Source organism: Citrus clementina, unplaced genomic scaffold, assembly GCF_000493195.1.
Source record: "Citrus clementina cultivar Clemenules unplaced genomic scaffold, Citrus_clementina_v1.0 scaffold_6, whole genome shotgun sequence".
Classification (NCBI taxonomy): domain Eukaryota; kingdom Viridiplantae; phylum Streptophyta; class Magnoliopsida; order Sapindales; family Rutaceae; genus Citrus; species Citrus x clementina.
In genome coordinates, this window is record NW_006262139.1 from 16,357,227 (window position 1) to 16,380,502 (window position 23,276).

The 23,276-nt window shown below is 31.4% G+C and overlaps 3 protein-coding genes across 4 annotated transcripts in view; 2 read left to right on the forward strand and 1 right to left on the reverse strand.

Annotated features, from left to right (window-relative positions):
* The first annotated feature begins 1,854 nt into the window (after positions 1-1,854).
* On the forward strand, positions 1,855-7,083 carry LOC18039416 (GDSL esterase/lipase CPRD49). Of its 2 annotated transcripts, XM_006429326.2 has the most exons (6): positions 1,855-1,999; positions 5,671-5,748; positions 6,041-6,181; positions 6,264-6,343; positions 6,435-6,584; positions 6,732-7,080. In XM_006429326.2, the coding sequence occupies exons 1-6, from the start codon at positions 1,889-1,891 to the stop codon at positions 6,937-6,939; spliced, it is 768 nt and encodes a 255-aa protein (XP_006429389.2). In that variant the 5' UTR covers positions 1,855-1,888; the 3' UTR covers positions 6,940-7,080. The 2 variants fall into 2 exon arrangements, with proteins under 2 accessions (XP_006429389.2, XP_024037686.1); XM_024181918.1 differs by lacking the exon at positions 6,041-6,181 and having other exon boundaries at positions 6,732-7,083.
* A 63-nt stretch (positions 7,084-7,146) lies between these two features.
* Positions 7,147-12,681, reverse strand: LOC18038114 (LIMR family protein At5g01460). The gene is made up of 14 exons (XM_006429327.2): positions 11,933-12,681; positions 11,743-11,828; positions 10,991-11,109; positions 10,751-10,861; positions 10,330-10,428; positions 10,109-10,231; positions 9,786-9,848; positions 9,624-9,688; positions 8,741-8,850; positions 8,526-8,640; positions 8,355-8,420; positions 7,843-7,953; positions 7,696-7,762; positions 7,147-7,582 (listed from the first exon to the last, which is right to left on the reverse strand). Exons 1-14 carry the CDS (start codon positions 12,280-12,282, stop codon positions 7,535-7,537), a joined length of 1,533 nt encoding a protein of 510 aa, XP_006429390.1. The 5' UTR covers positions 12,283-12,681; the 3' UTR covers positions 7,147-7,534.
* An 8,848-nt stretch (positions 12,682-21,529) lies between these two features.
* LOC18038115 overlaps positions 21,530-23,276 on the forward strand; it is a 4,642-nt gene continuing 2,895 nt past the window's right edge. The window contains 7 exon segments of the mRNA XM_006429328.2: positions 21,530-21,935; positions 22,313-22,419; positions 22,499-22,624; positions 22,734-22,827; positions 23,015-23,089; positions 23,166-23,227; positions 23,229-23,249. Coding sequence (XP_006429391.2) covers positions 21,632-21,935; positions 22,313-22,419; positions 22,499-22,624; positions 22,734-22,827; positions 23,015-23,089; positions 23,166-23,227; positions 23,229-23,249 — 789 coding nt within the window. The 5' untranslated portion in view covers positions 21,530-21,631.

A 23,276-nucleotide genomic window follows, 5' to 3' on the forward strand; every position in this document is an offset into this window, starting at 1 on the left:
CAAATCAATGTCATATGAATTTATAGTTATGTCTTGTTCTTGGTGTGAAAAAACTTATCATTACTGCTTAAATTTACAATGATAATTAAATGACAATATCATCCCTACAATTGATATGTTGCATGATCAATTATAAATTGGTGGAAATATAGTAAACTATTATTTTTAAAAAGTTAATGAAGTATTGCCTCCAATAATTCATGTAGTGATTTTTTATTTCACAATTCTTGTTACAGTAAACGGATAATAAACCTTAGACTTAATTATAAATTTATATTTCATTTAATCAAAATATAATTTTGCCCATCTGACATCAATGTGACATCATCATTAGACTAATGATAGCTACAAAAATATAATAAATTATTTTTTCTAAAAGGTGATGTAACCTTTTAACAATTCGTATAGTAGTTTATTATTTCATAATACGCGGCATAGTGAAAGGATAATATCCTTTGTTGTGTGTGTGTGTGTGTGTGTGTAGACAGCGGCTTAACATCTCAGATTCTCAATATCTCATACCAATGAAAAAACGAAAATAAATTTTAGTTCATGACTTATATGACATAAATGAAAATTTAATAAACTTACTTGACAAATAGCATAGCCTAAGGCTTTATTGGTATAACCTTTCAAATAAACCTTATCTAAGTGCAGTTTTTTTCAATAGAGTTTTAATAAATAAAGTTTTTATTAAAAATGTTTGCATTGTTTGGTTGACAATAGGAAATTTTGTTAAAAATTATAAAATTATTTTTAATAAATAAGTTTTCTAAAATTATGTTATGAAAGAAATGACACAAAATTGTGAAATAAACTAAGGGTATTACAAACAAATTAACTCTTTTAAAAAAGCCTACAACCTCTACTCCCAAAAGAAAAAAAAATTAATGTCTATTTAGCATGACTTATCTAATGGTTATGGGTGCATTTAATTTCATAAGCTTTTATCAATATTTTTATTATTGTTTATGATAGAACTTTTAAAGATTAAATAAGTTATTTTACCTCTACTAATGAACCTCGAAATTTGGGCTTTTGGGAGTAGAGGTTGAATTTTTTTTTAAATATTAAAATATTTAAAATATCCTTTACATATTTGATAATCTTATTTTATTCGTTTCATAACATAATTTAAAAAAACTTACCTATTAAAGTAATTTTATGATACTATCATTGGTAATTAAACAACTAAATTTTTTTGGGTAAACGTTCTACTAATAAAAATTTTACTTAAATAACATCAACTTGAAAAGTTATGCTAAACAGAGCATAAGTATAAGCGTAATAATTTAAAGTGACATTATAAAAAAATTAAAATAAAATTATCAAATAAATAAATGATATCTTAAATATTTTAACATTTAAAAAATTGTTCAACTTTTATTATTAAAAACTCAAAATTTGAGCTTTTATTAATAGAGATAAAATAGTTTATTTAATTTTCAAAAAATTTAATCAATAAATAACCAAACAACAACCAATAAAAATTTTAAAAGATTTTATGAGATTAAATAAAAATTTATAATTATTAAATAAATCATGCCACTTTTATCTTAAAAGTTATAATAAGGATAACTGCCCAAGCCACATTATTTTTATTCAATTTTTAGTTGGAAGAAGCAATTAAAAGATTCCCTAACATGGAATCTAACCCAACCCGTTTAGTGGGGCTGTGGGGGCACGATTTCACCACTTGGATTAACGCCGGATGGCACACCGCACACGCTCGCATGTATTTGTAGTCGTTAAAATCTAGAAGAACGAGCGGTAGCATATTTGTTTATTTGGTTGCCCCAAGCCCCCCCAACAAATACAGAGTAAAATTAATTAATTGAAAAAAAAAAAAAAAAAAAAAAAGAAATCGAGTACTTGACCTCGAGAGATAATGGTCGGGCCAGAGAGACCTCAGTTCGTGCTGTTTGGTTCGTCCATAGTTCAGTACGGTTTTGGCAACGAAGGATGGGGCGCCATTCTTGCTGACTTGTACGCTCGCAAGGTACTTCGTTTCATCGTCATCTTCTCCTTCCTTTGATCTGTTTCTTTACTTATTGATTGGCAGCTTGCTTGTTTCAATCCGTTTGATGATTTTTCTGGTACTTGAATTTCAAACGTTTCCATGTTTCCGCTGCTTTTCACCAACGTTGATCGTATAAAAATATTTGTAGTATTATTTAACAGTCGTGAATTAACCGTGCGGTTCTGGTGAGCAGAGAGGGGATTAATTATTTCTATTTTAGTTTATGATTCAATCTTCGCATTAAACTGGCAAAGCTTATGTTACATTTGCTGTAACAAACAGTCAGTACATTTGGGTGGTTGGATTTTAATATTTTTCAATCCAACGAATGAAAATAACTTTAACCTAAAACGAGGTATGTGTGTAATAATTTTTTACAAAAATTTTTATTTTGAATCACATATTTGTTTATTTTTTCAAGTAAGTCCTCATTAATTTTGTATAACTAAATGACTTTGTTAACCATCTCTTCTACATTTATTCTTAAAAAAATTTAAAGTTTTTACTATATTTTTATAAAGATCTAAATAATTATCATATTCATAAATATTTACAAATTTTGAATGTATATTTGTATATGTATTTATAATTTCTTATCTCTCCTAAGAATAAAGTAGATTATATGTATGTATGTATATAAAATTTATATTTAGCATCTTGGATTATAAGAGATATTATATGTCATAAACATGTTATGACTCTAATAAATTACTAGAAAGATATTACAATGAATAAATCATTAGAATCTCTAATAATTTTACAAAATATATAAATTATTGAGTTACCACATTCTAACTATATACAAAGAGGATTTTCTTATGAAAGATTTTAATTCTTTGATCCGATCAATGATTCAAATATGTGGGAAAATAATCAATTAAATTGATTTTTACTATATTTATTAAATAAACTAGGAAACTCAAATTTATTTATAAATGATTTAGAAAAAACAAACGATACCACATTGTAGCTATATACAAAGAGGATTTTCTTACGAAAGATTTTAATCCTCTAATCTGATCAATGATTTGTACATGCAGGAAAATAATCAATTAAATTAAATTTCACTATATTTATTAAATAAATTAGGAAACCCAAATTTATTTATAAATGATATAGAAAAAGTAAACAAAATATTAGAAATTAATAATTTTAATGAAGAAAACATCAAACAAATTAAAAAGTTAGGAGATCAAATGAGTAAAAAATTTAATAAGGTTAAACAATTAATAAAAAACTTCACATTGAAGATAATGATATATTAAAGTAAGAAATTGTTAATATAATAAAATAATAATAATAAATATAAGATTAAACAAGTTAGAGATTCAATTAGATAAAATAAAAACTTGGTACTAAATTTGCTATAAATATAAATAAAAAAACTTAAACAAATTGAAGTACTGTTGTAGTGTAGTTTGGGGTTTAAAATAAAACTTTAAAACTTATTGACTTTTTCATAATTATTAACTTTTCTGAGGACTCAAAAATTTATAGCTGTAACTTACAGCTAATGTAAGATAAGCTCCACCTAAACTAGGGTATTGTTGATGGTGGGACCCCACGTTTCTTAATCTTAATTCACCATTCAATTCAATTCTATTTTACTCTTTTATTTGGGTAAGAGTAATCGAGTGAGAGTTCAATATTTTATTATTGAAAATAGTGTTTTTTTTTATATATTTAAAAATTAAAAAGTAAAAAAACTGTTTTAGACGAGTCTTTTAATTGTAGATTGATGTATAAGCCAGGAAACATCTAAATCATGCATGCACCACTCAAGTCGGGAAAATTAAAGTAGGCAAAGCTAGGTTATATAATATGGTGGTGGTCCTGTCCTGTGACAATGACCATTCGAATTAACAGTACGTGGAGAAGTGAGAAGCTGCTAATTTTGATTAATATGGCCTTTCCTGTCCTGAGTTGATGATTATGTCATGTAGGGCCGTAAGGCTGAAATGGACAAAAACTCTTTTATGTGGCCACTGGCCCACATCAAACATATTAAAGCTCTTTACATTGGGCTGCTTTGGGAAATTTATTATTTTCCACTAATAGTTGGTAACTAGGTATACTTGTGGCATTGAAAAATGAGAATAGGAATCGAAATCATTGCTACAGTTTACTAATTAAAATATATATAAAAAAATGAAGTTAGAGTAAAAATGAAAAATGAGAATCTCATTTTTATTGGAGAGATGGGAATGAGAAGTGAATTGACGGTTGTACTTTAGTGAAAATTAAAAAAAAAATTTACTTCATTTAAATATTATAACAATAAGGATTATTTTCTACTTACTACTTAAATTATTGTGAAATAAAAATTAGGTACAACAAGTATTGCAATAATATGTTATTACGAAAGAATTACAAAATATTATATTTTACTATTTTTTCGATAGTTACCCTTAGTTGACCTATAAAATATTAATTTTATCCTTATTTTAAGGGGAAAAAACACACACAACACACAAAATCTAATTAAATGGAATAATCTTCACTATTGTATCTTAAAATTTTTTTAAAAAAAATTCACATTTACACAAAAAGACTATAACTTAAGTTTCTGCAATCCATTTATTACAATAATTAATTAATAATTATCGATAAGATTTAACAAACACACATACATACATTAATACATATACAGACATTTCAAGTATTAAGTAATAAATTTTATATTTATTTGATATCATACTAATTTATAATTTTTTTTACTTTTTATCAATAATTAATTATTAAAATAAAATTAATTTTTAATTGAATGAAAAATTATTTAATACAATGATTAATAGATAATTAATAATTAATTTTTACTGATAATTAATAATTTTTTTCGTTAACGTAAGGTAAAATTAGTATTTTTTATATCTAACTAATGAAGTATTAGTAAAATGCAAGATTTTGTAATTCTTTAGTAGTAAAATGTTAAGGCGCAATACTTGTTACGCTTATTTGTTATTTCACAATAACTTAAGTAGTAAAAAGAAAATAAACCTAATAATAATAATGACGATTATTATAATAAATAATGACAATAATCAACTGAGATTATTTTAGTGATTTATAATAATCCATTTTGATTCCAAAATAAAGTTAATACATCAATATTAATACAAGTAACTCTAATTCTTATTCTTGCAGTTAAAGTAAACAATTTATTCTAATTTATATTCTCTATTTCAATTCCAATCCATTCTGATTTCAGTCCATTATAATTCTAACCTATTTTAATTGCCGATTGGTAAATGCAATAGAAGGGTGATATCCACCTCATATATCATTGGCAAGAGATTTGCTAGGATCACCTCTAAATCAAGCATAGCACGTATAAGTTTCCATGCATTGATGCACTGCAATGTACTCTATTAGGATGTATTAACTTTAGTTCAATTTCGTTCACCTGCAACCACTATAGCGTGTCACTGACAGCCATATTTTGACGCTGTCAGCAACCTTCAAGCTTCCACTCACTGATCTTAGTTTAGGTTAAGTTTACTACCTATGAAATCATCATTGTCTAAATCTGTACAACTGTGCATGTAAAGCCTAAAAATAAGCTTCCATTTGTATATAAAATTTGAGTTAAAATTCGGCCTCCACAACTCTTTGTACTATATTAAGTAATGCTGGTGTGCAAATATGCATAGGCCGACATACTATTACGAGGATATGCTGGTTGGAATTCAAGGCGTGCTGTACAGGTTCTAGATCGAGTTTTTCCAAAGGTATGATATATCTATTATGTTGCTGATCACTTGACTACATGCATGTTAAAGAATATGTTTTAAACATCTTTGTACATAGAGAAGAATCGTAGATGGTTATTACCGATATGTAGTGTATAAAAGCTTGCACGTCATAACAAAATGTTACCACTTGAGGCCAAAGTGGGGTGAAATGTTAATTCATAGGGCATAAGATTTTGTCTCTTGCTTTACAAGACAAGTTTCAATTTCCCTGTTCCTGTCTCATGTAATTAATTATAGCCTCCTGATAATCATACTATTACCAATCAAGGATAGTGCTGTACAGCCTTCATTGGTTATAGTCTATTTTGGTGGCAATGACTCGATGCTCCCGCACTCCACTGGCCTTGGCCCTCATGTTCCTCTACCTGAATATATTGAAAACATGAGGAAGATTGCCCTCCATCTAAAGGTAATAGGTATACAAACCATTGAATGAACCTCAATTGAATTGGTTGATGCATATTTTGACGTGTAAGTTGTTTGATTGCCAGAGTCTCTCAGCAAAGACCCGCATCATTTTTCTTAGTGCTCCTCCTATCAATAAGCAGCAAATTTTCGAATCCCATCTCAGGTGCATTGACATTTTTATTTTTGTTTATCAGTTTCAGTTGCAAAGTGCAGTTCTAATGTTAATTTGATTGTCATTTGGAAATTGGAACCAGTACTGATTTTGCAGTTTGGGGTAGAACAAACGAAAGCTGCAGAATATATTCAGAAGCTTGTTTGAAGCTCTGCCAGGAGATGGATGTGAAGGCCATCGATCTTTGGACTGCTATGCAACAGCGGGATGATTGGTTGACCACTTGTTTTATGTAAGTTTGTTTTCATATATTTTATAATGTCCAAAATCAGTGTGGTTTTGGCGCCATGACTGCTATTTCATTCATTCTGATTCCTACTCTTTGTTTTATCAAATGACCTTGCTCAACTGTCAGAACTGATCTCTGTTTTGGCTGCAGGGACGGAATCCACTTTTCATCTGAGGGGAGCAAGATTGTGGTTACAGAGATACTGAAAGTCCTCAGGGAAGCAGACTGGGAACCAAGCCTTCATTGGAGATCACTGCCGACTGAATTTGACGAGGATTCTTCCTATTATCCGGTTGCTCCTGACGGGCAGAGCACTGTAAACGTTTCGGACACCAACATTTATGGGCCGTGGGAATAGATCTTAACAATATTTGTCACCAGCTTACAATCTTTTTCTTCGTATCAGGAACTGCTTTGAACTTGTGATCTTCAAAAACCCTATCTTAATGAAAGAAATTGTATCTCCATTCTCAGTAACAAAGAGAGCTCTAGTTCATAAACCTTTTACACAGACAACCAAAGATATCTTTTGGATCAAAAGCTATTGCTAACAAAAGAATGATGATTAAATAGTTGCTCATCGTAAAACTCATTCTCAATGATTATATTACATCAAGGTCAGTTCTACAAACTCAGTCACCATACCTGCTGAGGATATTTCACTTACACGCCCAAGCAAAACGTATAGCATAAACCAAACAAAGAATAATAGATACAAAAAGAGGGAAAACAAGAAGAAACAACAGCAGCACCAGCAGCAACATTCGCATGCTGCTCTAACTACAGCAACCCATTTTTTCCGGATGATACATGCGCCTATCTCACTAAACTTTTTGACCTGAAAGAAAACCAGGCCGTAAACATCCGATTACATGAAACACACTTCACTGAGATTATCAATCTTAGAATTTCTTCAGCTCTAGTGGGTGCAGGCTCTTCTAAGCAAAGCAACTTCACGAGGACAGTTGGAACTTGCCACTTGGTTTTCTTCTTCTCCACCCCTGACATTTCAAGTAACAAAAATCAACCATAAGACACAATCAATTATGCACATTGGTAAGTAAAAAGGGAATAGTGTGCATGCAAAATAAGCGTGGCAAGCTTAGCAACTTACAAAGGCAGCATAATAAACGAAGGTCAACCCTGCTAGCACAACGAAAGCAATTTGGAACACATTATACCTGTAATTCAGTATCAACATACGATGTCAGTAGAGCAGAATGCCTAATCAAAGTAAAACATAGCGAACACTGTAACTCACTTGTACAAGTATTTAATTCCACGGAGAGACTCCAAAGTGTGGCCAAATATTTCCTGAGCAGCAGTTGCTTGGGCATAGTATCCAAAAGCCGTAGAACAGAATTGGATTACACTGCAAGACAGAAACCAATAAACCGGCCAATAAGATGAGATTTAGAAACGAGTAATCTGTTACTATAGGATTTGTTTGAAGTGTTAAAATAATGACATAAAGAACTCTAAATTAAACACACAAGTCTTATATATTATACAATAGGGGACAAAAAAGGCCCAGTGCCAGTACAGAAAGTGAAAGGCAGAATCATAAGAAGTAGAAGTACAACATCCTTAATTTATAGGCTCAAGGAGTAAGAAGTCTTTGACAATACGGAATCATAAAATCGTTATTTTTTAAGCATTTTGATTTACAAAAAAAATGAACTAATGATCATGTAGTAGACTAATAGATAATGCATTAACAAGGCATTCCTAGAAGAAATTCTGAAGAAGCAATTGAGGATCAGAAATGCCTACCTGATTGAGCAAAGGAGAATGAGTCCCACATTGAAAAGAAAAGAGTTCATTAGTGTAGCTCCCCACCTGCAAACAAGTTCACATAGTTGGTAAGCAAACATCAAAGAGAATGCAAGCCTCCAGCCATTATGCATAAAATTCAATAGAATGTGCCAGCAACGAATTCATTACTTCATGGGATGAATTGTAATGAAAACCAATCTCAGACCCAGCATCATTGCACCGGCAATCACTGCAAGCAGAAGGTAGAAACAGAAGAATGCAAATGCTGCAGTGCCCAGAAGACCTGGAAAAGTAGCATAGAAGTACAAAAATAAGATTCATCAAGCACAAGAAGAAAAATAAAGAGAAAGATGCGAAAGGGACCAAAGGGCATTCGACATTACCCCATAAATCATCCAGCTTGATGAAAACCTCATTCAAGAAAGGGTGAAGAGGTGGATTAATCAAAAGATATATAACAATGTGAGCAACCCAAGCCACTGAAACAATGAACCTGATAACAAGTAAAGCAAAAGTCTTAGATTCAATATTATTGATCAAGATTTTCAGAAGGTTGATGCAAAAGGGATAGCTGACACTAATGTCTCAAAAAATCATCCTGACAACAAGCAAACCAAAAATCTTGGGTTCAATATAACTGATAAAGCTTTTCAGAAGATTGATGCATTAAGGGGTGCTGAAACGGGAACCATACAGGTCAGATTTTGAATACCTTCCAGCATTCTCGTGCCACAAAACTTTGAATTCCCAAAAATGCATTAGCAAGTTTTTTTATGACAAATATAAGAAGGGAATCCAAACACCCACAATACTGCACAGAGGTATGAAAACAGACAACCTAAAGGTGACTTTCTTCATCAGATTCAAAAGCTGAATTTGTTCTATCTATTGTATAAATGTGAGGGAAATTGTATCCTGAACTCATTTTAAACAAATTCAGACAGAGTTCAATAATTTCAAATAAAACCATTTTCTATGGTCAAAGCAGAGCTCTTTTTAATTGCATCACCTAGTTCTTCCATATATTCAAAATTTTCAGACTAAGTCATGCTATAGTCTCATACGTTTGACAATACTCAATAGCAATTCAAGAAAAATGCTCTTTCTTCATCATTTTTCTAAAATATGGACCGGGGCATCTCATTTGAATAATAAACGTACATACAAAGCTAAAAATCAACAAAATTAATTTGCATTACTTCAATAGATAAATGATAGCCATGAATATCTTCGCAAAAAGCCACTATTTCTAATATCATCACTCACCCTAGAATTCCCAGAACAAGTTTTGCCAAGTAGCCAAGAACAGTCAATGCCCAGGATGTCTCCGCCTGAAATAGTAAGGAAAGGAATTATGAATGGAAAAAGGGAAAGAAATCAGAAGCAATTATTCAATGCATACTAAAATCAGCAAGCCAAGCTCATCACCTTCTCCCCTTGAGGATACATCTCTTCTAAAAGCTTTACATCTTCTTCCAACTGTAGCAACTCCTGCAAAGATAAGCTAAAAATTAATAAATTCCAATCACTACAAATAGGGAACAGGATCGACTGGTCAAAGTATCAAACTTCCAACTAGTAAGAAGGCACGACACCGCACAGCTAGTTAATTGACTCTTCTCAAAACAGAAAAGTTCAAGGTCCACGTCGCGACTAATGTCAAAAATGATAGACACCACTACCAAAAGAAAAAAGATACCCAAAACCGAAGTGAACTTTCAGCATGAATTGCAAAGCATAAGATTTCACACCTTTTCCACAGACTTCACATTTTTCCGCCATTTTCTACCCTTAGAACCACTTCTTTCTTCCTGATGAAGTGTATCAGCTGCTTTTTTCAATTCTCTTGCTTTCTTTCCTAGTTCAGTTGCTTCCTAAAAGTCAAAAGGGAATATGAATAAGCCACTTTAATATAGAAATACAAGCCATCAGATATAAATTCACGAGGCTGCACAAGATGCAACCAGAGTACCTTAATATACTGTGAGCGAGTGATGACTGCCTTTGGACGTCGGATGAATGAAAAGATAAGTCCAAGTGGCAAACAAGCAATACCAACACCACCAAATATCTGAAAATTTAAAAGGTAAGTGAGTGACATACTCTCGCAAAGCAGGAAAAAGGTATAGTATAACATTTATATGAGGGACCTAATCCATGCTACCCATAAATGGGGCATATCCTCATAATTTACATGTAATATTCATGAAAATTACCAAGATACCCCAAAAAAAATAAAAGACTTCAAAAAATCTCATTGTCACAGATAACATCACGAGATAGTTCTCTCCCAATCATTTCTATAACACAAAATTGTTGTGAATCTATATTTGGATACAAAATAGAGTAAATTCCCATTGAAATTAAATGTTTCAAGCCTTGCAAGAATATACCGAAAAAAGTACTGATCCAACAATTGTAGCTAGAGCAACAACATATTCTGGGAAGGTGGTGCGCATCGTCCATGTTTTTTCTGATGTTTCATTTGCTAAATATGCCGAACACTGTAGGAAATAAAAAGACAATGAAATAAGTTCAAGAATGCACGTAACATCCCAGGGGAACAACAAACAGTAACACAGCATGAACAGATCAAATAAACCATTTCACAAATTAAGAAATGGAAATGCAACCTGGTGTACGCCACTTCCACCAACACATTGTTGACCACCAGAGAACTCCCAAGAAGTCGGAAAATTAGTAGTAGTTGAAGAGAGGTGTCTAACAGTGAAGTCAACCTTCCCAACTAGACCTATTATACCAAAAAGGTGAAAAACCAGTAAGACACTGAAAAATTTATTCAACAAATTAGAAAAGCAGGGGGATAGGGGGAAAAAGGGAAAAGAGAGAGGGAGAAAGTACTCCAGAGATCTCTTACCCTTTACTTGACAATTGAAACTCTGGAAATTGACATTATAACACAATCCAAGAATCTACTGATATCATTTCACTTAATTATTAGGTAACAAGCAAAAAACTACACGCAAATCCAATTTTCTTTTACCAGCCTTCATAATTTCCAATGTGCAAGCATATCCATGTGTATTAAAAGATGAATCAAAACATGCGAAAGCTACCTGCAGATTATGCTCACACTCAAAATGACTGCTCAAACTTGTATAAACTGCTAGAACTGAACAACCGCCATAAAGGCAATCCAACTCAAATCTCTTATCACATTACATCGACGCAAGTTTCACAAAAAACCGAATTCCGCAAAGAGAATTCTTAAATCCTAAATTCAAAATATGCCTTGCTTAGCAATTCTCTGCTACATAGCACATTCTAAACCTCCCTCAATATCACCATTCAGATAGATTCTAACATGCCATTAAAAAAAAACTTAATAACATGAGATTATTTTTTTTAAAGGGAAAACACTAACCATACAAAATGCCAAGCACAAGGGCACAGACAATAGCCGTCATAATCACCCAAATTAAAGCGCTCTTAATCCTTTTGCCCACACTCCTGCAAACAGGAAAAAAGAAAAATATAACGTTACTGATAACGAGTTATAAAATATACGCAAATAGTAAATAATTATTGACGAAGCCCTAGATTGAGGTACACACTTATCCTGGTCGCCTTCGTAATAGAACATTGCGAACGGAATAACGAAGAAAACAAGCACCGCATCGAGAATATAGACAGCAAGCCAAAGATCCTTCATCGGCAAGGTGAGATTACAGGCGCCATTATAAATCGCGTGCCTACACGCCTGCCGATTGGCCACGTCAGCCGGCAACATAAGAATTGAAATAGCGGCAACGGAAAGCCCCAAAACGACGACGAATTTCGGAAAATACGCCTGGTTGGCGTCGTCGGGATGCTGGTAGTTAACGAGAAGATAGACATTGAAAATGAATACCAAAACGCACACCACTATCGCGACGATCACCAGAGCGAGGTTAAAATCACCCATTTTGTTTTAACCTCTCTCTCGATTCCGATCAAAACGACGGATCGCACGAATTAGGGTTTCAGCAAATTTTGTGTAGATCTGGTCCTTTTTTTTTTGTTTTTTTGAAATTGAGAGAGGGGACGTTTGGTCCGGTGAGGTGCTCTGTTGTGGGTTCCCCTTCGGCTTGTAAGTTCCGAAATGACGATGGTATCCTTGGGGAGGTGGATCAATTACGGGGAAATTATGGGATTGGGAGTGCGGTGGCTTTGGGGTTTAGTGTAAATTGAGATGTGGCCCGTGCGAAGCAGCGGAACAGGCTGTCCCAAAGCGAGTGATGCATTTGTTTATCATCGCTAACGAGGCATTATAAGAAACTTTGTAAAAACGGCTTGTAATTATATTGTATGCTCCGTGGCGACGATAGCGTGAATTACGGACACAGGAGTCAAAATGATGTGGTTTTGATTTCAAATAAATTCCTTTTTAAAAAAAAAAAAAAAAAATTCAGCCCACGTTTGACTACAACATGCAGACTGCAGAGTCTTATTTGTCTCGTCTAAAGTGCTTGCTGCCACTTGAAAGATGTCGTGCTGAAAAAAAAAAAATTCAGTGTCCTTAAAATAAAATAAAAATGATAGAGTGAGTTACCTATTATTTTTAATAATAATCTTGATTAAAAAAATAAAGATACCATTAATTTTTATCATATTGTGATAAGATTAATTTAGTTTTTAATAAATATTTATCTAATACTGTAAATTTTTAGTTATAACTATCTAATTTTAATACCAAATAGGATCTAAATTTTTCTATTTCATAAGAGTTTCACAAGAGAAGCTTATATTAGTATATCATCTCAATAAAATCAATCAACATGTTTTAATTCTTTCTTATTTTATCAATTTCACAATAGAAGGACATCTATTAAAATCTTATTGGGAACGAGGATTACTGAAAGTAATGATAGAACTCGACAATTTATTTAAGGGTTAATTTCGGCCAACCTCTTTTGTAAAGTGATAATTTTTAAATTATCCCTTTTATTATTGAAAATATCAAGCTACCCTCAAAATTGATTATCTTTAACTATTGACTACCGTTAACTCATGAAAATACAATAATAGCCCACTAATAACAAAATTTGTTAACTTAAACTGTTACATACCTTCTATTTAAAAATATATTTCCTTTGTCCTTTTACAATTTCTAAAGTATCTCATCACCCATTTATTCTCTTATATCACACATTTTAGTCCATAGGTATAATAAATATCAATATTAAAATAAAAAAAATGAAACATTAAATTTCTTTTCTTCATGTCTTTTTCATCTTCCTTCTTCTTCTTCTTCTTCTTCTTTATCTTCTTCTTTATTTTTTCTCTTGCTTACTCCTTCGTGTTTTTCTTTCATTTTTTTCTCTGCATGACAAAAGAACAATTAGTATTCAAATCCAATCCCACATTGAATCAAAACTAAAACTTAATTTCTACAAACTAAAATCCAAAACCCAGAAGTCAGAATCTGTAACTTGTAAATGAGTGTTGGCAGCGACCATCAAAATCCTTAAAATCCGGCGACCAAAACCTGAATTATTTTCCTCCTTAATGTCACTGCAGAACCATCCTACCCCCCATTGATTTAGTCGTGCCATTCATTGTACTAACAATCAAGCAACTCAACAATCTCAGGCGAAAGCATTGTAGTAGTACCGCTGAGAGCTTCGTCTCAATTCTTCTTCTTCAACAGTCAAGAACCTCGTTGATCTTCCTCTTACTGCAACCATTCAACAGTCAAGACCTATACTTCTTTTGCTCTTTTCTAGTAGAGAATGACCACGGCGTGGCTAGGACAACCGTGGAGTTGCAGGTCGTCGTGGATATCATCTTGCAACAGCTCTTTGACAACGCGACTGCCTATAATTGTTTATAGGGTTTGGGATTATTGTTTCAAATTTTTTATTTGATCATTTAATAGAGCTACTGTTACTAGGAAATTAAGAAATGTTGTAATTTGATATTTGGGATTACTTAATTTTAGATTATGAATATTTTTAAACTTGAATCAACCATATTATTAATAATAGATTGAATTTACTTTATTGTTGTATATTATTTTCAATTTGGTGAATAAGCAAAGGATTTGAAGAATTATGGGTTGTGTACGATGACAATGATTTGTGGTGAGAAGAGTTTTGAAGCTTTAAATTAAGTTTGTGGTAGTATTTTTCTTTTGTTCTTTGATTTTTTTATCCATATATTTTTTTAAATACCTTTGCAAAAGGAAAAAGAAGAATAATGATTATAATAATAACTATAAAAATGTAAAATATTATTCTTTTTCCATTCATAACTTTAATTATTTTCTTTATTTATTTTTAAAATAATTTTTTTAATACAAAAAATAAAATTTAATCAGTTCGAACAAAATTAGACATGTAGGTGCAAAATGAAAATATTTTAAAATATTAGGGATGCATATCATAAATATTTAAAATATTTGTGTGTGTTTTGCAAAACTTAGAAATATTTGGACCCATAAAAAATTAACCCACATAAATGTTTGACTTTTTTCCAATTGTTAGGGGGATGCACAAATACTGTTTTACCCTATTAGCCATTAAAAGTAACAGACATAACGATTTTTTAGGGGTAACTTGATATTGTCTTTAGTAAGGGGGATAATTTAAAAATTGTCACTTCACGATAGGATATGTTGAAATTTACTCTTTATTTAGAGAGAGTTATTATTGATAACAATATTAGTATCTAACAATATGATAATAAAATAAATTTAGTAAAAATGATGACAGTAGTTACAATAATAGCCTCAATTTCAACAACTTTAATAGAAACAAAAATATAAGATCTCAGTCTAAGGTTTAACAATGACTCTTCAAATTCTCATTCATCGATTCATTAAGTCCTTTTTCTATCATTACGCAAGACAAAACAACACTATAATATACACAAATCAGACAAAACAACACTATAATATACACAAATCAGACAAAACAATTTGACGATGATGAATAACTATTCATTTTATTGTATAAACAAACAAAAAAAATTAATTAATTAAATTATTGCAATATAACCCAAAATAAATAATCATATGTAATGATAGTTATAATAAAAGATTAAGAACTAAGAATACATGTTGGAACTTAATTGGAAGAGTATTTGTATTTAGAAGAGGATTTTTATTTTGTGTTATTCGGACTTGCAGATTTGCAAACGTTGGATTCTTATAGGCCTTAGGAATTGGATAAGAAGTTAACGAGTCAAATTGTTTTATAGAATAAAATATGGAGAAGAGAAAAAATTTAATATAATTAAATGCAAAGCCGACAACTCTTGTAATTATTGAAAGAAAATAAATAGGTTTTTTCAACTTTTTATAATAGGATAGAGTCTAATTTGGGCCTTTATGAAAGAAATTACTTAGTGCTTAAATGAATATAATTAACATTAAGATTAATTATATAAGTTGAAAAAGTAAAGAAATTTTAGTTTAAGGGGACTCCAACCCCCGTGGTCAGTGCTTGAGTCCGTCGTTGACTAAAAGTTTAAGAGGCAATGTTCATGTGCTTTTAGTGGGTTGATCGATTATCCACTCGAGTTCGAATTTTGGAGAGAGAAAATATTAAAGAATAGATTTATACTTTGTCCACTCTTCATTATTTTTTAAAGGTGTTAGTAAATATGAAATCACTAGAAAATCACAAGTTGATGAAACTATCACGTATGAGTGATCAAAATATAAAGATTTTATATATATATATATATATATATATTATTCCATTATAGCCTTTCAGGGCATGTAGCAAAATCTAAGGTTATCAATTTGTGTAATTCATCATGTTAAATTAAATAAACACGGATACAACGATTATTAATCGAGTCGAAACATTGAAACACTAATACAACTTGTTTATTAATTGCGTAAATCATGTTGACCGGTTTAATATATTTAATACCAAAATTAAAATTAATTTAAAAAATAACAAATATGTCAATATTATTCTTAAAAATAGGTTAAATTAACATGCTATAGAGAAGTTTGTAACACAATATGAATAACACATGAATAATTGATTTAGCGTTCAATATATATCATGGTTAATTTTTTCAATAATATTACCACATATAATTGATATTTATGTCATAAATACGCAATTAGTGACACAATTATTTATGTGAATATTTATCAACACAAATACAAAAAATTATGTCTTATCCATGTCGTAATTTATTTTGCCACCTCTAGGTAAAACAAACACTTATTGTTTGCTAAAATGTTTTTCTACATTCATATGAGTAGTGTGATATATATGTCTGTACTTAAAACTTTCTTGCCCTTTTTTGTTTTTCCACTCTCGTTGGTTTCAAGCTCCCAAGTTAACTTGAAGAAAACTTTCTTTTCTTTCAAGCACTTGTTACCAAGTGACACATATAGTATCAGTGATACAAATTTATTTCTTAAAAGCCAACAGATTTAGATGAGAGGACGAGTTGCTTATTTTAGTTTTCTTTGCTTTAAAAATATTATTAATCCAGTGGTTTAAGCATTACCGTCGCTTGTGATGAGAATGTATGATGGATATATGACGATGTATCGGCCATATATAAACATATAACTCACACGTGCTTTTTTCCAAATCCTATTGAAATTTACAAGAAAGAGAAAAAAAAGAGCCGATGATATTGAGAACTTGGGACCCCTTGTTTCCAATGTTACATTTGGTGGTGTTTTTTTTTTTTTTTAATTCACGATGTTTGTTAATGAATAGAAACGTAATTGAATCGAATAATTTGTATATAGACCATCTTTAAATTACTAGTATATTAACTGTTCAAATTTATTTTTACATTTGATCTAAGAATTTGAGGAGAAGCCCCTTGTTGTTCCCTTTGCATTAATTTTTGTCATTTTTTTTGGGGGGCTTAAAATTGTCCCAATGGCCACCGTATAGCCACAGCCGATTGGACGGCGGCTGTCCATGCAGTACATCGGCAGCCACATTCGCTCTAATCTCCATGATGATGTCTGGACAACAATTAATGATGACAATACAATGAAATTAAAAGAAAGAGGAACAACCGAATCTGGATTAATCGAGACCCAATACGGTCGCGGCACACCAGATGATTTACAAAAAAAAAAAAAAGAACGAGGAACAATTAATAAAACATTTTGATCTATTCACAATGTACAACTATATCCAATACAAACAATTTTAAATGCACTAAAAGAACCCCAAAAAAAAAAAGTCTCCAAAATGTATTTGCAAAACAAAATTCTTACAGATTCTGAAATCTGTTTAACATCATCGAATAAAATTAATGGTGACAAAAGTCGTACATATACAAAAACTTCATTAATTTCTTCATAGAATTGATCGGCATCCTCGTGGATCTTCTATAAGTGTTATCTTCTTGTTGCTATATATTGAATCGGCTCCGAATTTGGTACCATCCTTTCTTGAAAAACCCTACAAATTTCCAACCAAATTTGATATTGGCATCTTTGATTCTCTTGGAGCCCGCCTTTAAGAGACTCTTCATCTCGCTCAGTTCTTTCATGACGATGATGATGACGACGACCTAATTTTTGCAATTGAATTAACTCTCTCTTGTACCTAATTTTCATTTTTTTAGCTTCTTAATTTGTTCTCTCAATTTTATAATACTACCCAATTAACCACTTTGGCTCCAACCTGTAATGACAGTTAATTGTTGCCGCCGTTGAGTCTTTGACTTATTCTCTGGTTGACTTGTTTCATTAAAATCACAGTGGTGACTCGTACACGGTATTTACATTGGTGTTGATGTGGAAATAACCTAAAATGTCAACAAAAAGTAATTATTTTTAGAACTGCATACTTTGGTTGTACTTTTTATCACGTCCCTTTGTTTTTATTGTACTCAATTTTGTACTCAAAGAAATATTTTATGAAGATAAATATAGGTTTAAATTATGAGAGGTTCTAATTAAAACCTAAATAAAGCTGCATTTAGTTTCCAAAGTTAAAATGGCTTTTTTTCATTTATTTATTTAGCCTAACAACAATTCAATTCCTTTTTTATCCATGTGACCAGGATTCGAACATGATCATGAACAAATGCATAAATATACTCTCGAAAAAGAAGTAGGTGGGGGAAGCCTTGCTGTTGAGATTGATCTAGTTCAAGTATATTTGAAATTCAATTAAAAACAAAGGTAGGTAAGAGATTTAGCGAGTGATTGAACGATACACAGTATGATACAGTGAAGATAAAGTGTGCTAGAAAATTTCTTTCTTCTTTTCTTCTTACTATGCCCAAAAATCAAGTCGACTCAGTTAGTTCCCAATAAAAAGATCTCACCATCTCTGCTAGATGGCACCTACCAAAAATTAAATTGTCTTGAAATAACGTAATCTAGTTGTTATACCAAATGCAACAATAGCTAATCACATAAGGGAAAAAAAAATTCTCAGTTACTATTACCAAAAAAAAAAAATAGAGTTCTCCTAGTGCACATGTTTTGTACATAACAAGTTGAAAAAACAATAATACAATTATTATCAAAATGTGAGTGGAAAAAACGTCCCTCGAATATCAGAGAAGGTAAAATTTAGATAATACTATGTAAGATTTAATGTAAACTAATCTTAATAATTATTTGATTGTAAATATCAGTAACAATCTCATGTAATATGAGTTGTAATCTAAACACTATTATCATGTAATTAAAAAAAAAAAATCTGACATACGTTATTGAGCCTGAAAGTTTGTATACTGAGATTTGAATTGAGACATAGATCTTCGGGTTAAATGCCGAGGTTCTTCCGAATGTTGTACCATCCTTTCTTCCATATCCCTATGAATCTCCATCCTTGCTTCGTCACAATTCTGACATCTCTATAACTTCGTCTTTGAATTTGATCTGCCTTCCCCATTTAATTAAAAAGAGATTTGAGAGATTTTAGTATTTTCCCTTGTTCTTTTAGCGGAAATTGAGATTAAATGATAAATTGATAATTGACATTTGTGTTTAATTATCACTGGTTTTTTAATATCATTAAGTGAAGTTACCGATACCCGGATCAAGCTAACGGATTCGGTTGCTTTTTGAAGTATGATCAGTGCTTTGCTTCATCAGTTGTAACGGTTAAGTGATCTTGTTATGCTCTCTCTATGTTTAGAAATTAACTTAAGTGGTAATTTTTTTTTTTTTTACGTTTTATGCGGTTCACAATCTTTGGCAAAGGATATATTTTAATTATCTAATTTTCATAAAGGATACAAGAGTTTCTTGTGAATCAATATGTTTTTTTTCTTCAAATTTTTGATGTTTGATCCCAAAAAATCCTAATAACATGCTCAAAAGAGTTTGTTAGGTGATATATACATGTTTGTGTATGTTATCGGCATTCCATTGGCAACATCTTCATTGCTAAGAAATTAATGGACTACCAATTGGCATAACCCATACACTCAAGAAGGTCAAATCCGAACAATGAGTATATAAATATTTTTTCAGTATTATGTGAGAGTAGAATCGGAAATAAAATTATCAGGGATAGTCCCAATAATAACATATCAATGTATAAAAAAAACAATAAAAAAAAGAAATTTCATATGTACATAAACTCTTTTGTTGCATCAGAAGCTGACAATAAAGATTGTCTCAACATTTTTATTAGAGTTTTGTACTATTTAGCGTGTTGGGATAACATAAATGCGAAAGTACTAAAAAGAGTTGTTCAAAAAAAAAGAAGAAGGAAATTTCCTACGTAGCATAAATAATGTAATTATGTCTTTTGTTATAACAGAAGTTGCCAACGGAGGTTGTCTCAGCATTTTTATTAGAGTTTTGTACTATTTATTGTGTTAACATGGACATGCAAGTGCTAACAAAGAGTTATAAAACAATCAGGTATTTACAATATTTATAATACGATATATATCCACCTTCCCTAATATTGAAGAAAAATATTCATTATTATTTGTAATCAAACGTCTTCACTGCTCACGTATATCTCCCATTATTAATATTAGATGGAAATATTTACTCTACCAAGACTCTTTGTGGGAGAGTTTCTACCACCGTTCAATTATATAAATTTGGATAAAAGTTCATTTAGTCCTTCTATTTTAAGATTAGTGTCTATTTAGTCCCTGTATTTTTTAAAATATCTCGAAACATCCATACTGTTAAAGTATTGATACCCCAACTGTTATCTTTTTATTTCTTTTGGCTTACTTTTACAATATTAACATTTTATAATAATTTTTTTGTCTGGACATTAATAAAAAAAAAAGTTAAATTACCAATTTAACCCTAAAAAATAAAAAAAATTTATATTAATTTTTTTGCAAACACCATTTGCAAACTTAGTAGTTTGCATACAATTTTTGACAATTAAAAATTAATATAAAATTTTTTATTTTCATTTTTAGGGTTAAGTTGGTAATTTAATTATTTTCTTTTTATTAATGTCCAAACAAAAAAACTATTATAAAAAGATAATATTATAAAAATAAGCCAAAAGAAATAAAAAGTACCGTAGGGGTATTAATAATTTAACGGGAGGAATGTTTCAATGTATTTTTAAAAATATAGGGACTAAATGGTTATTAATCTTAAAATACATGGATTAAATTGACTTTTACCCTATAAATTAAGAAGAAATGTGAATCGCATCACAAAGACTAGAAATGAAATTTATACCCTCAAATTTTGAAGGTCCAAGTCTTAGGCCAAAAATCGTGTGACATGATATTCATTAACTGAATAGTTAGATAATGTAGTAAATTGATTTACGTCGGATAACATTATTATTTAAAACTCTAAACGCTAGATCTTCAAGGTGTTTTAAAATTTTGTTCTATATATTATATTCCTAATAGAAGTGCTACGTGGACTGCTTGGGTATAAAGTTTTTTTCTTTCCTAATAAGTGGTATTTTCACAAATAAGGATGTAATTTGTCTATTCGTGTCATGTAGCTACCAACATAAACTAAACAATGTGTCAATCTCATACGTGAATATTTGAGAGTCAAGTCAGTCACAGTCAGGGACAAATTTGTAAAAATAGAAAACAGGTGTTTATATTGTGAAAATACACAAAATCAGGGATTCAGATGTAACAACTCCGTTAAATAACTGTCACGAGTCTCCAACTGCCAGTCATTCGAAGAAGAAGAAGACTGATTGGTAAATTTTCAGTTATTTGCTCATTTTCCTCGCAATGGATTCCTCAACTCTTTTCGTCACAGACGCGAAGGTACTTGTGCATTGTTTTATTCATCGAATTAGAATTAGATTTGGGATTACGGTTTTATTTAATCATTTATCGTATTATCTCCTTTCTGCGCCTCTAGAATGGCGGAACCGGACCGAAGTTCACCTTCTACGTCTTCGAGCGCAGCTGCTGCATCCTCGTCGTCCTCGCCTTTGTATCCGAGCCCTTCACCTGCTCCTGAACGTGAAGAAGAGCAAAGTCATAATCATAATAATTTTGATCACGAACATCATGCTCATCGATTTGAACGGCCGGAATTGGACCGGCAAAACGTTGGCGTTTCGCATGAAGGAAACTTCACTCGTTCTGATGGTGCATCATGGACCATTGTTAGCGATGATACATGGTCTTTTATCATCGTTGCCCTCACCTTTTGGTTTTTCGGTAAGTAAGATTTCATCTTATCAGAATTCTTTCATCAATTGCAATGGTTCAATTTTGTTTTCCATCGTTAAATTTCATTTGTGTTTGTTACATGTCTAATAGTTGATTTGGCGGCTTATTACTTACGCTGAGTCGAACCAGTAACTCGTTGGGAAGAAAATTACCATTAAAAAAAGAAAAAGAAAAAAAGTCGATCAGCTCTTCATACAAAGAGTTGCACCATTAATGTATTGCTTTTCAAGATTTTATATCTTTTAGCAATTTTATTTTATGTGTTTCTGCTCTGAATTTTAGCAAAATGTGGTTGAGTGCACCCTTAGAACAATGTCTTATAAGCTTATTGATCTGATTACAATTATTGAATCCACATATTACAGTGTCGATGACTCTTATATTGGGGGTGTATGGTCCGGAAAATTTAACACTTGGTCCTAAGTCGTCCATTCTCCTACAGCCTAGCCCCTTCTTTGTGCAGAAAGTGAAGGTGAGCTGCTTCTTTGTAGACCTTTTATTTCTGATTGTTTTCAGAGGTTAATTGGTGATCTCGGGTGGGTTTGTTTTAGGTGCAAGAGATATATGAGCTAAAGCCAGGACCAAAGTTATATGCGTTTTACAATTCTCCACCTTTAGATACTGTATCTACGTGGTCTGAAAAAATTATTGTCTCTGTTCCAGCTGATTCTCACCAGGCATGTTCAAACATTGATAGTTTCGCTTCAGAATTCTTCTTTTAGTTTGCACTTGAACTTTTAGATGTAGTTGTTTGTGAGATTGATTTGTTCCTTTCTTCTTCTCTAGGAGTGGATTATTTACTTAAATAAGGGGTCTCAAATAAACATTTCATACAGTGTAAAGTCCCCTGGCTCCTCTGTTTTTCTCATAATTGCTCAAGGTATGCTTTAATGGATCTAGTGAAATTTGAATTACTTTTCATAAAATAGAGAACCATGAATGACAAATGTTTTCAACAAATTTCTTGATTTTATATCTGTGCCCATTATATGAAACTGCTAACAGTTCTAATTCTTTATTTCCTTGAATATGCTGATAAAGTTTCTGGATTTTATCTCACATTGCAGGGAATGAAGGCCTTCGTCAATGGCTTTTCGACCCAACATTTCCCAACACCACGTTATCTTGGAATGTTATTCAGGGTGAGATAAGTGTGACAAGCATGTATATAGTATTTGTATAAATTCTTTCTTCTGATGTTGCTTTTTTCCTTCACAGGAAGTGGTGTGATCCATCAACACATATTCACTTCTTCAAGTTACTATGTCGGATTGGGTAACTTTGAACTCGGAGGAAGTGGAGGTAAATACCCCTAGTAATTGAAACTAA

What these genes read in the sequence shown, in the direction of transcription:
- LOC18039416 (XM_006429326.2), top strand. Translation starts at nt 1,889, where the DNA reads ATGGTCGGGCCAGAGAGACCTCAGTTCGTGCTGTTTGGTTCGTCCATA. An exon ending in AGATTGCCCTCCATCTAAAG is followed by an intron (nt 6,182 to 6,263) that starts GTAATAGGTATA and finishes TTTGATTGCCAG; the next exon opens with AGTCTCTCAGCAAAGACCCG. An exon ending in TGGTTGACCACTTGTTTTAT is followed by an intron (nt 6,585 to 6,731) that starts GTAAGTTTGTTT and finishes TTTTGGCTGCAG; the next exon opens with GGACGGAATCCACTTTTCAT.
- LOC18038114 (XM_006429327.2), bottom strand. Translation starts at nt 12,282, where the DNA reads ATGGGTGATTTTAACCTCGCTCTGGTGATCGTCGCGATAGTGGTGTGC. An exon ending in TTGGATCAGTACTTTTTTCG is followed by an intron (nt 10,429 to 10,750) that starts GTATATTCTTGC and finishes TTAAATTTTCAG; the next exon opens with ATATTTGGTGGTGTTGGTAT. An exon ending in TCGTTTATTATGCTGCCTTT is followed by an intron (nt 7,583 to 7,695) that starts GTAAGTTGCTAA and finishes TTGAAATGTCAG; the next exon opens with GGGTGGAGAAGAAGAAAACC.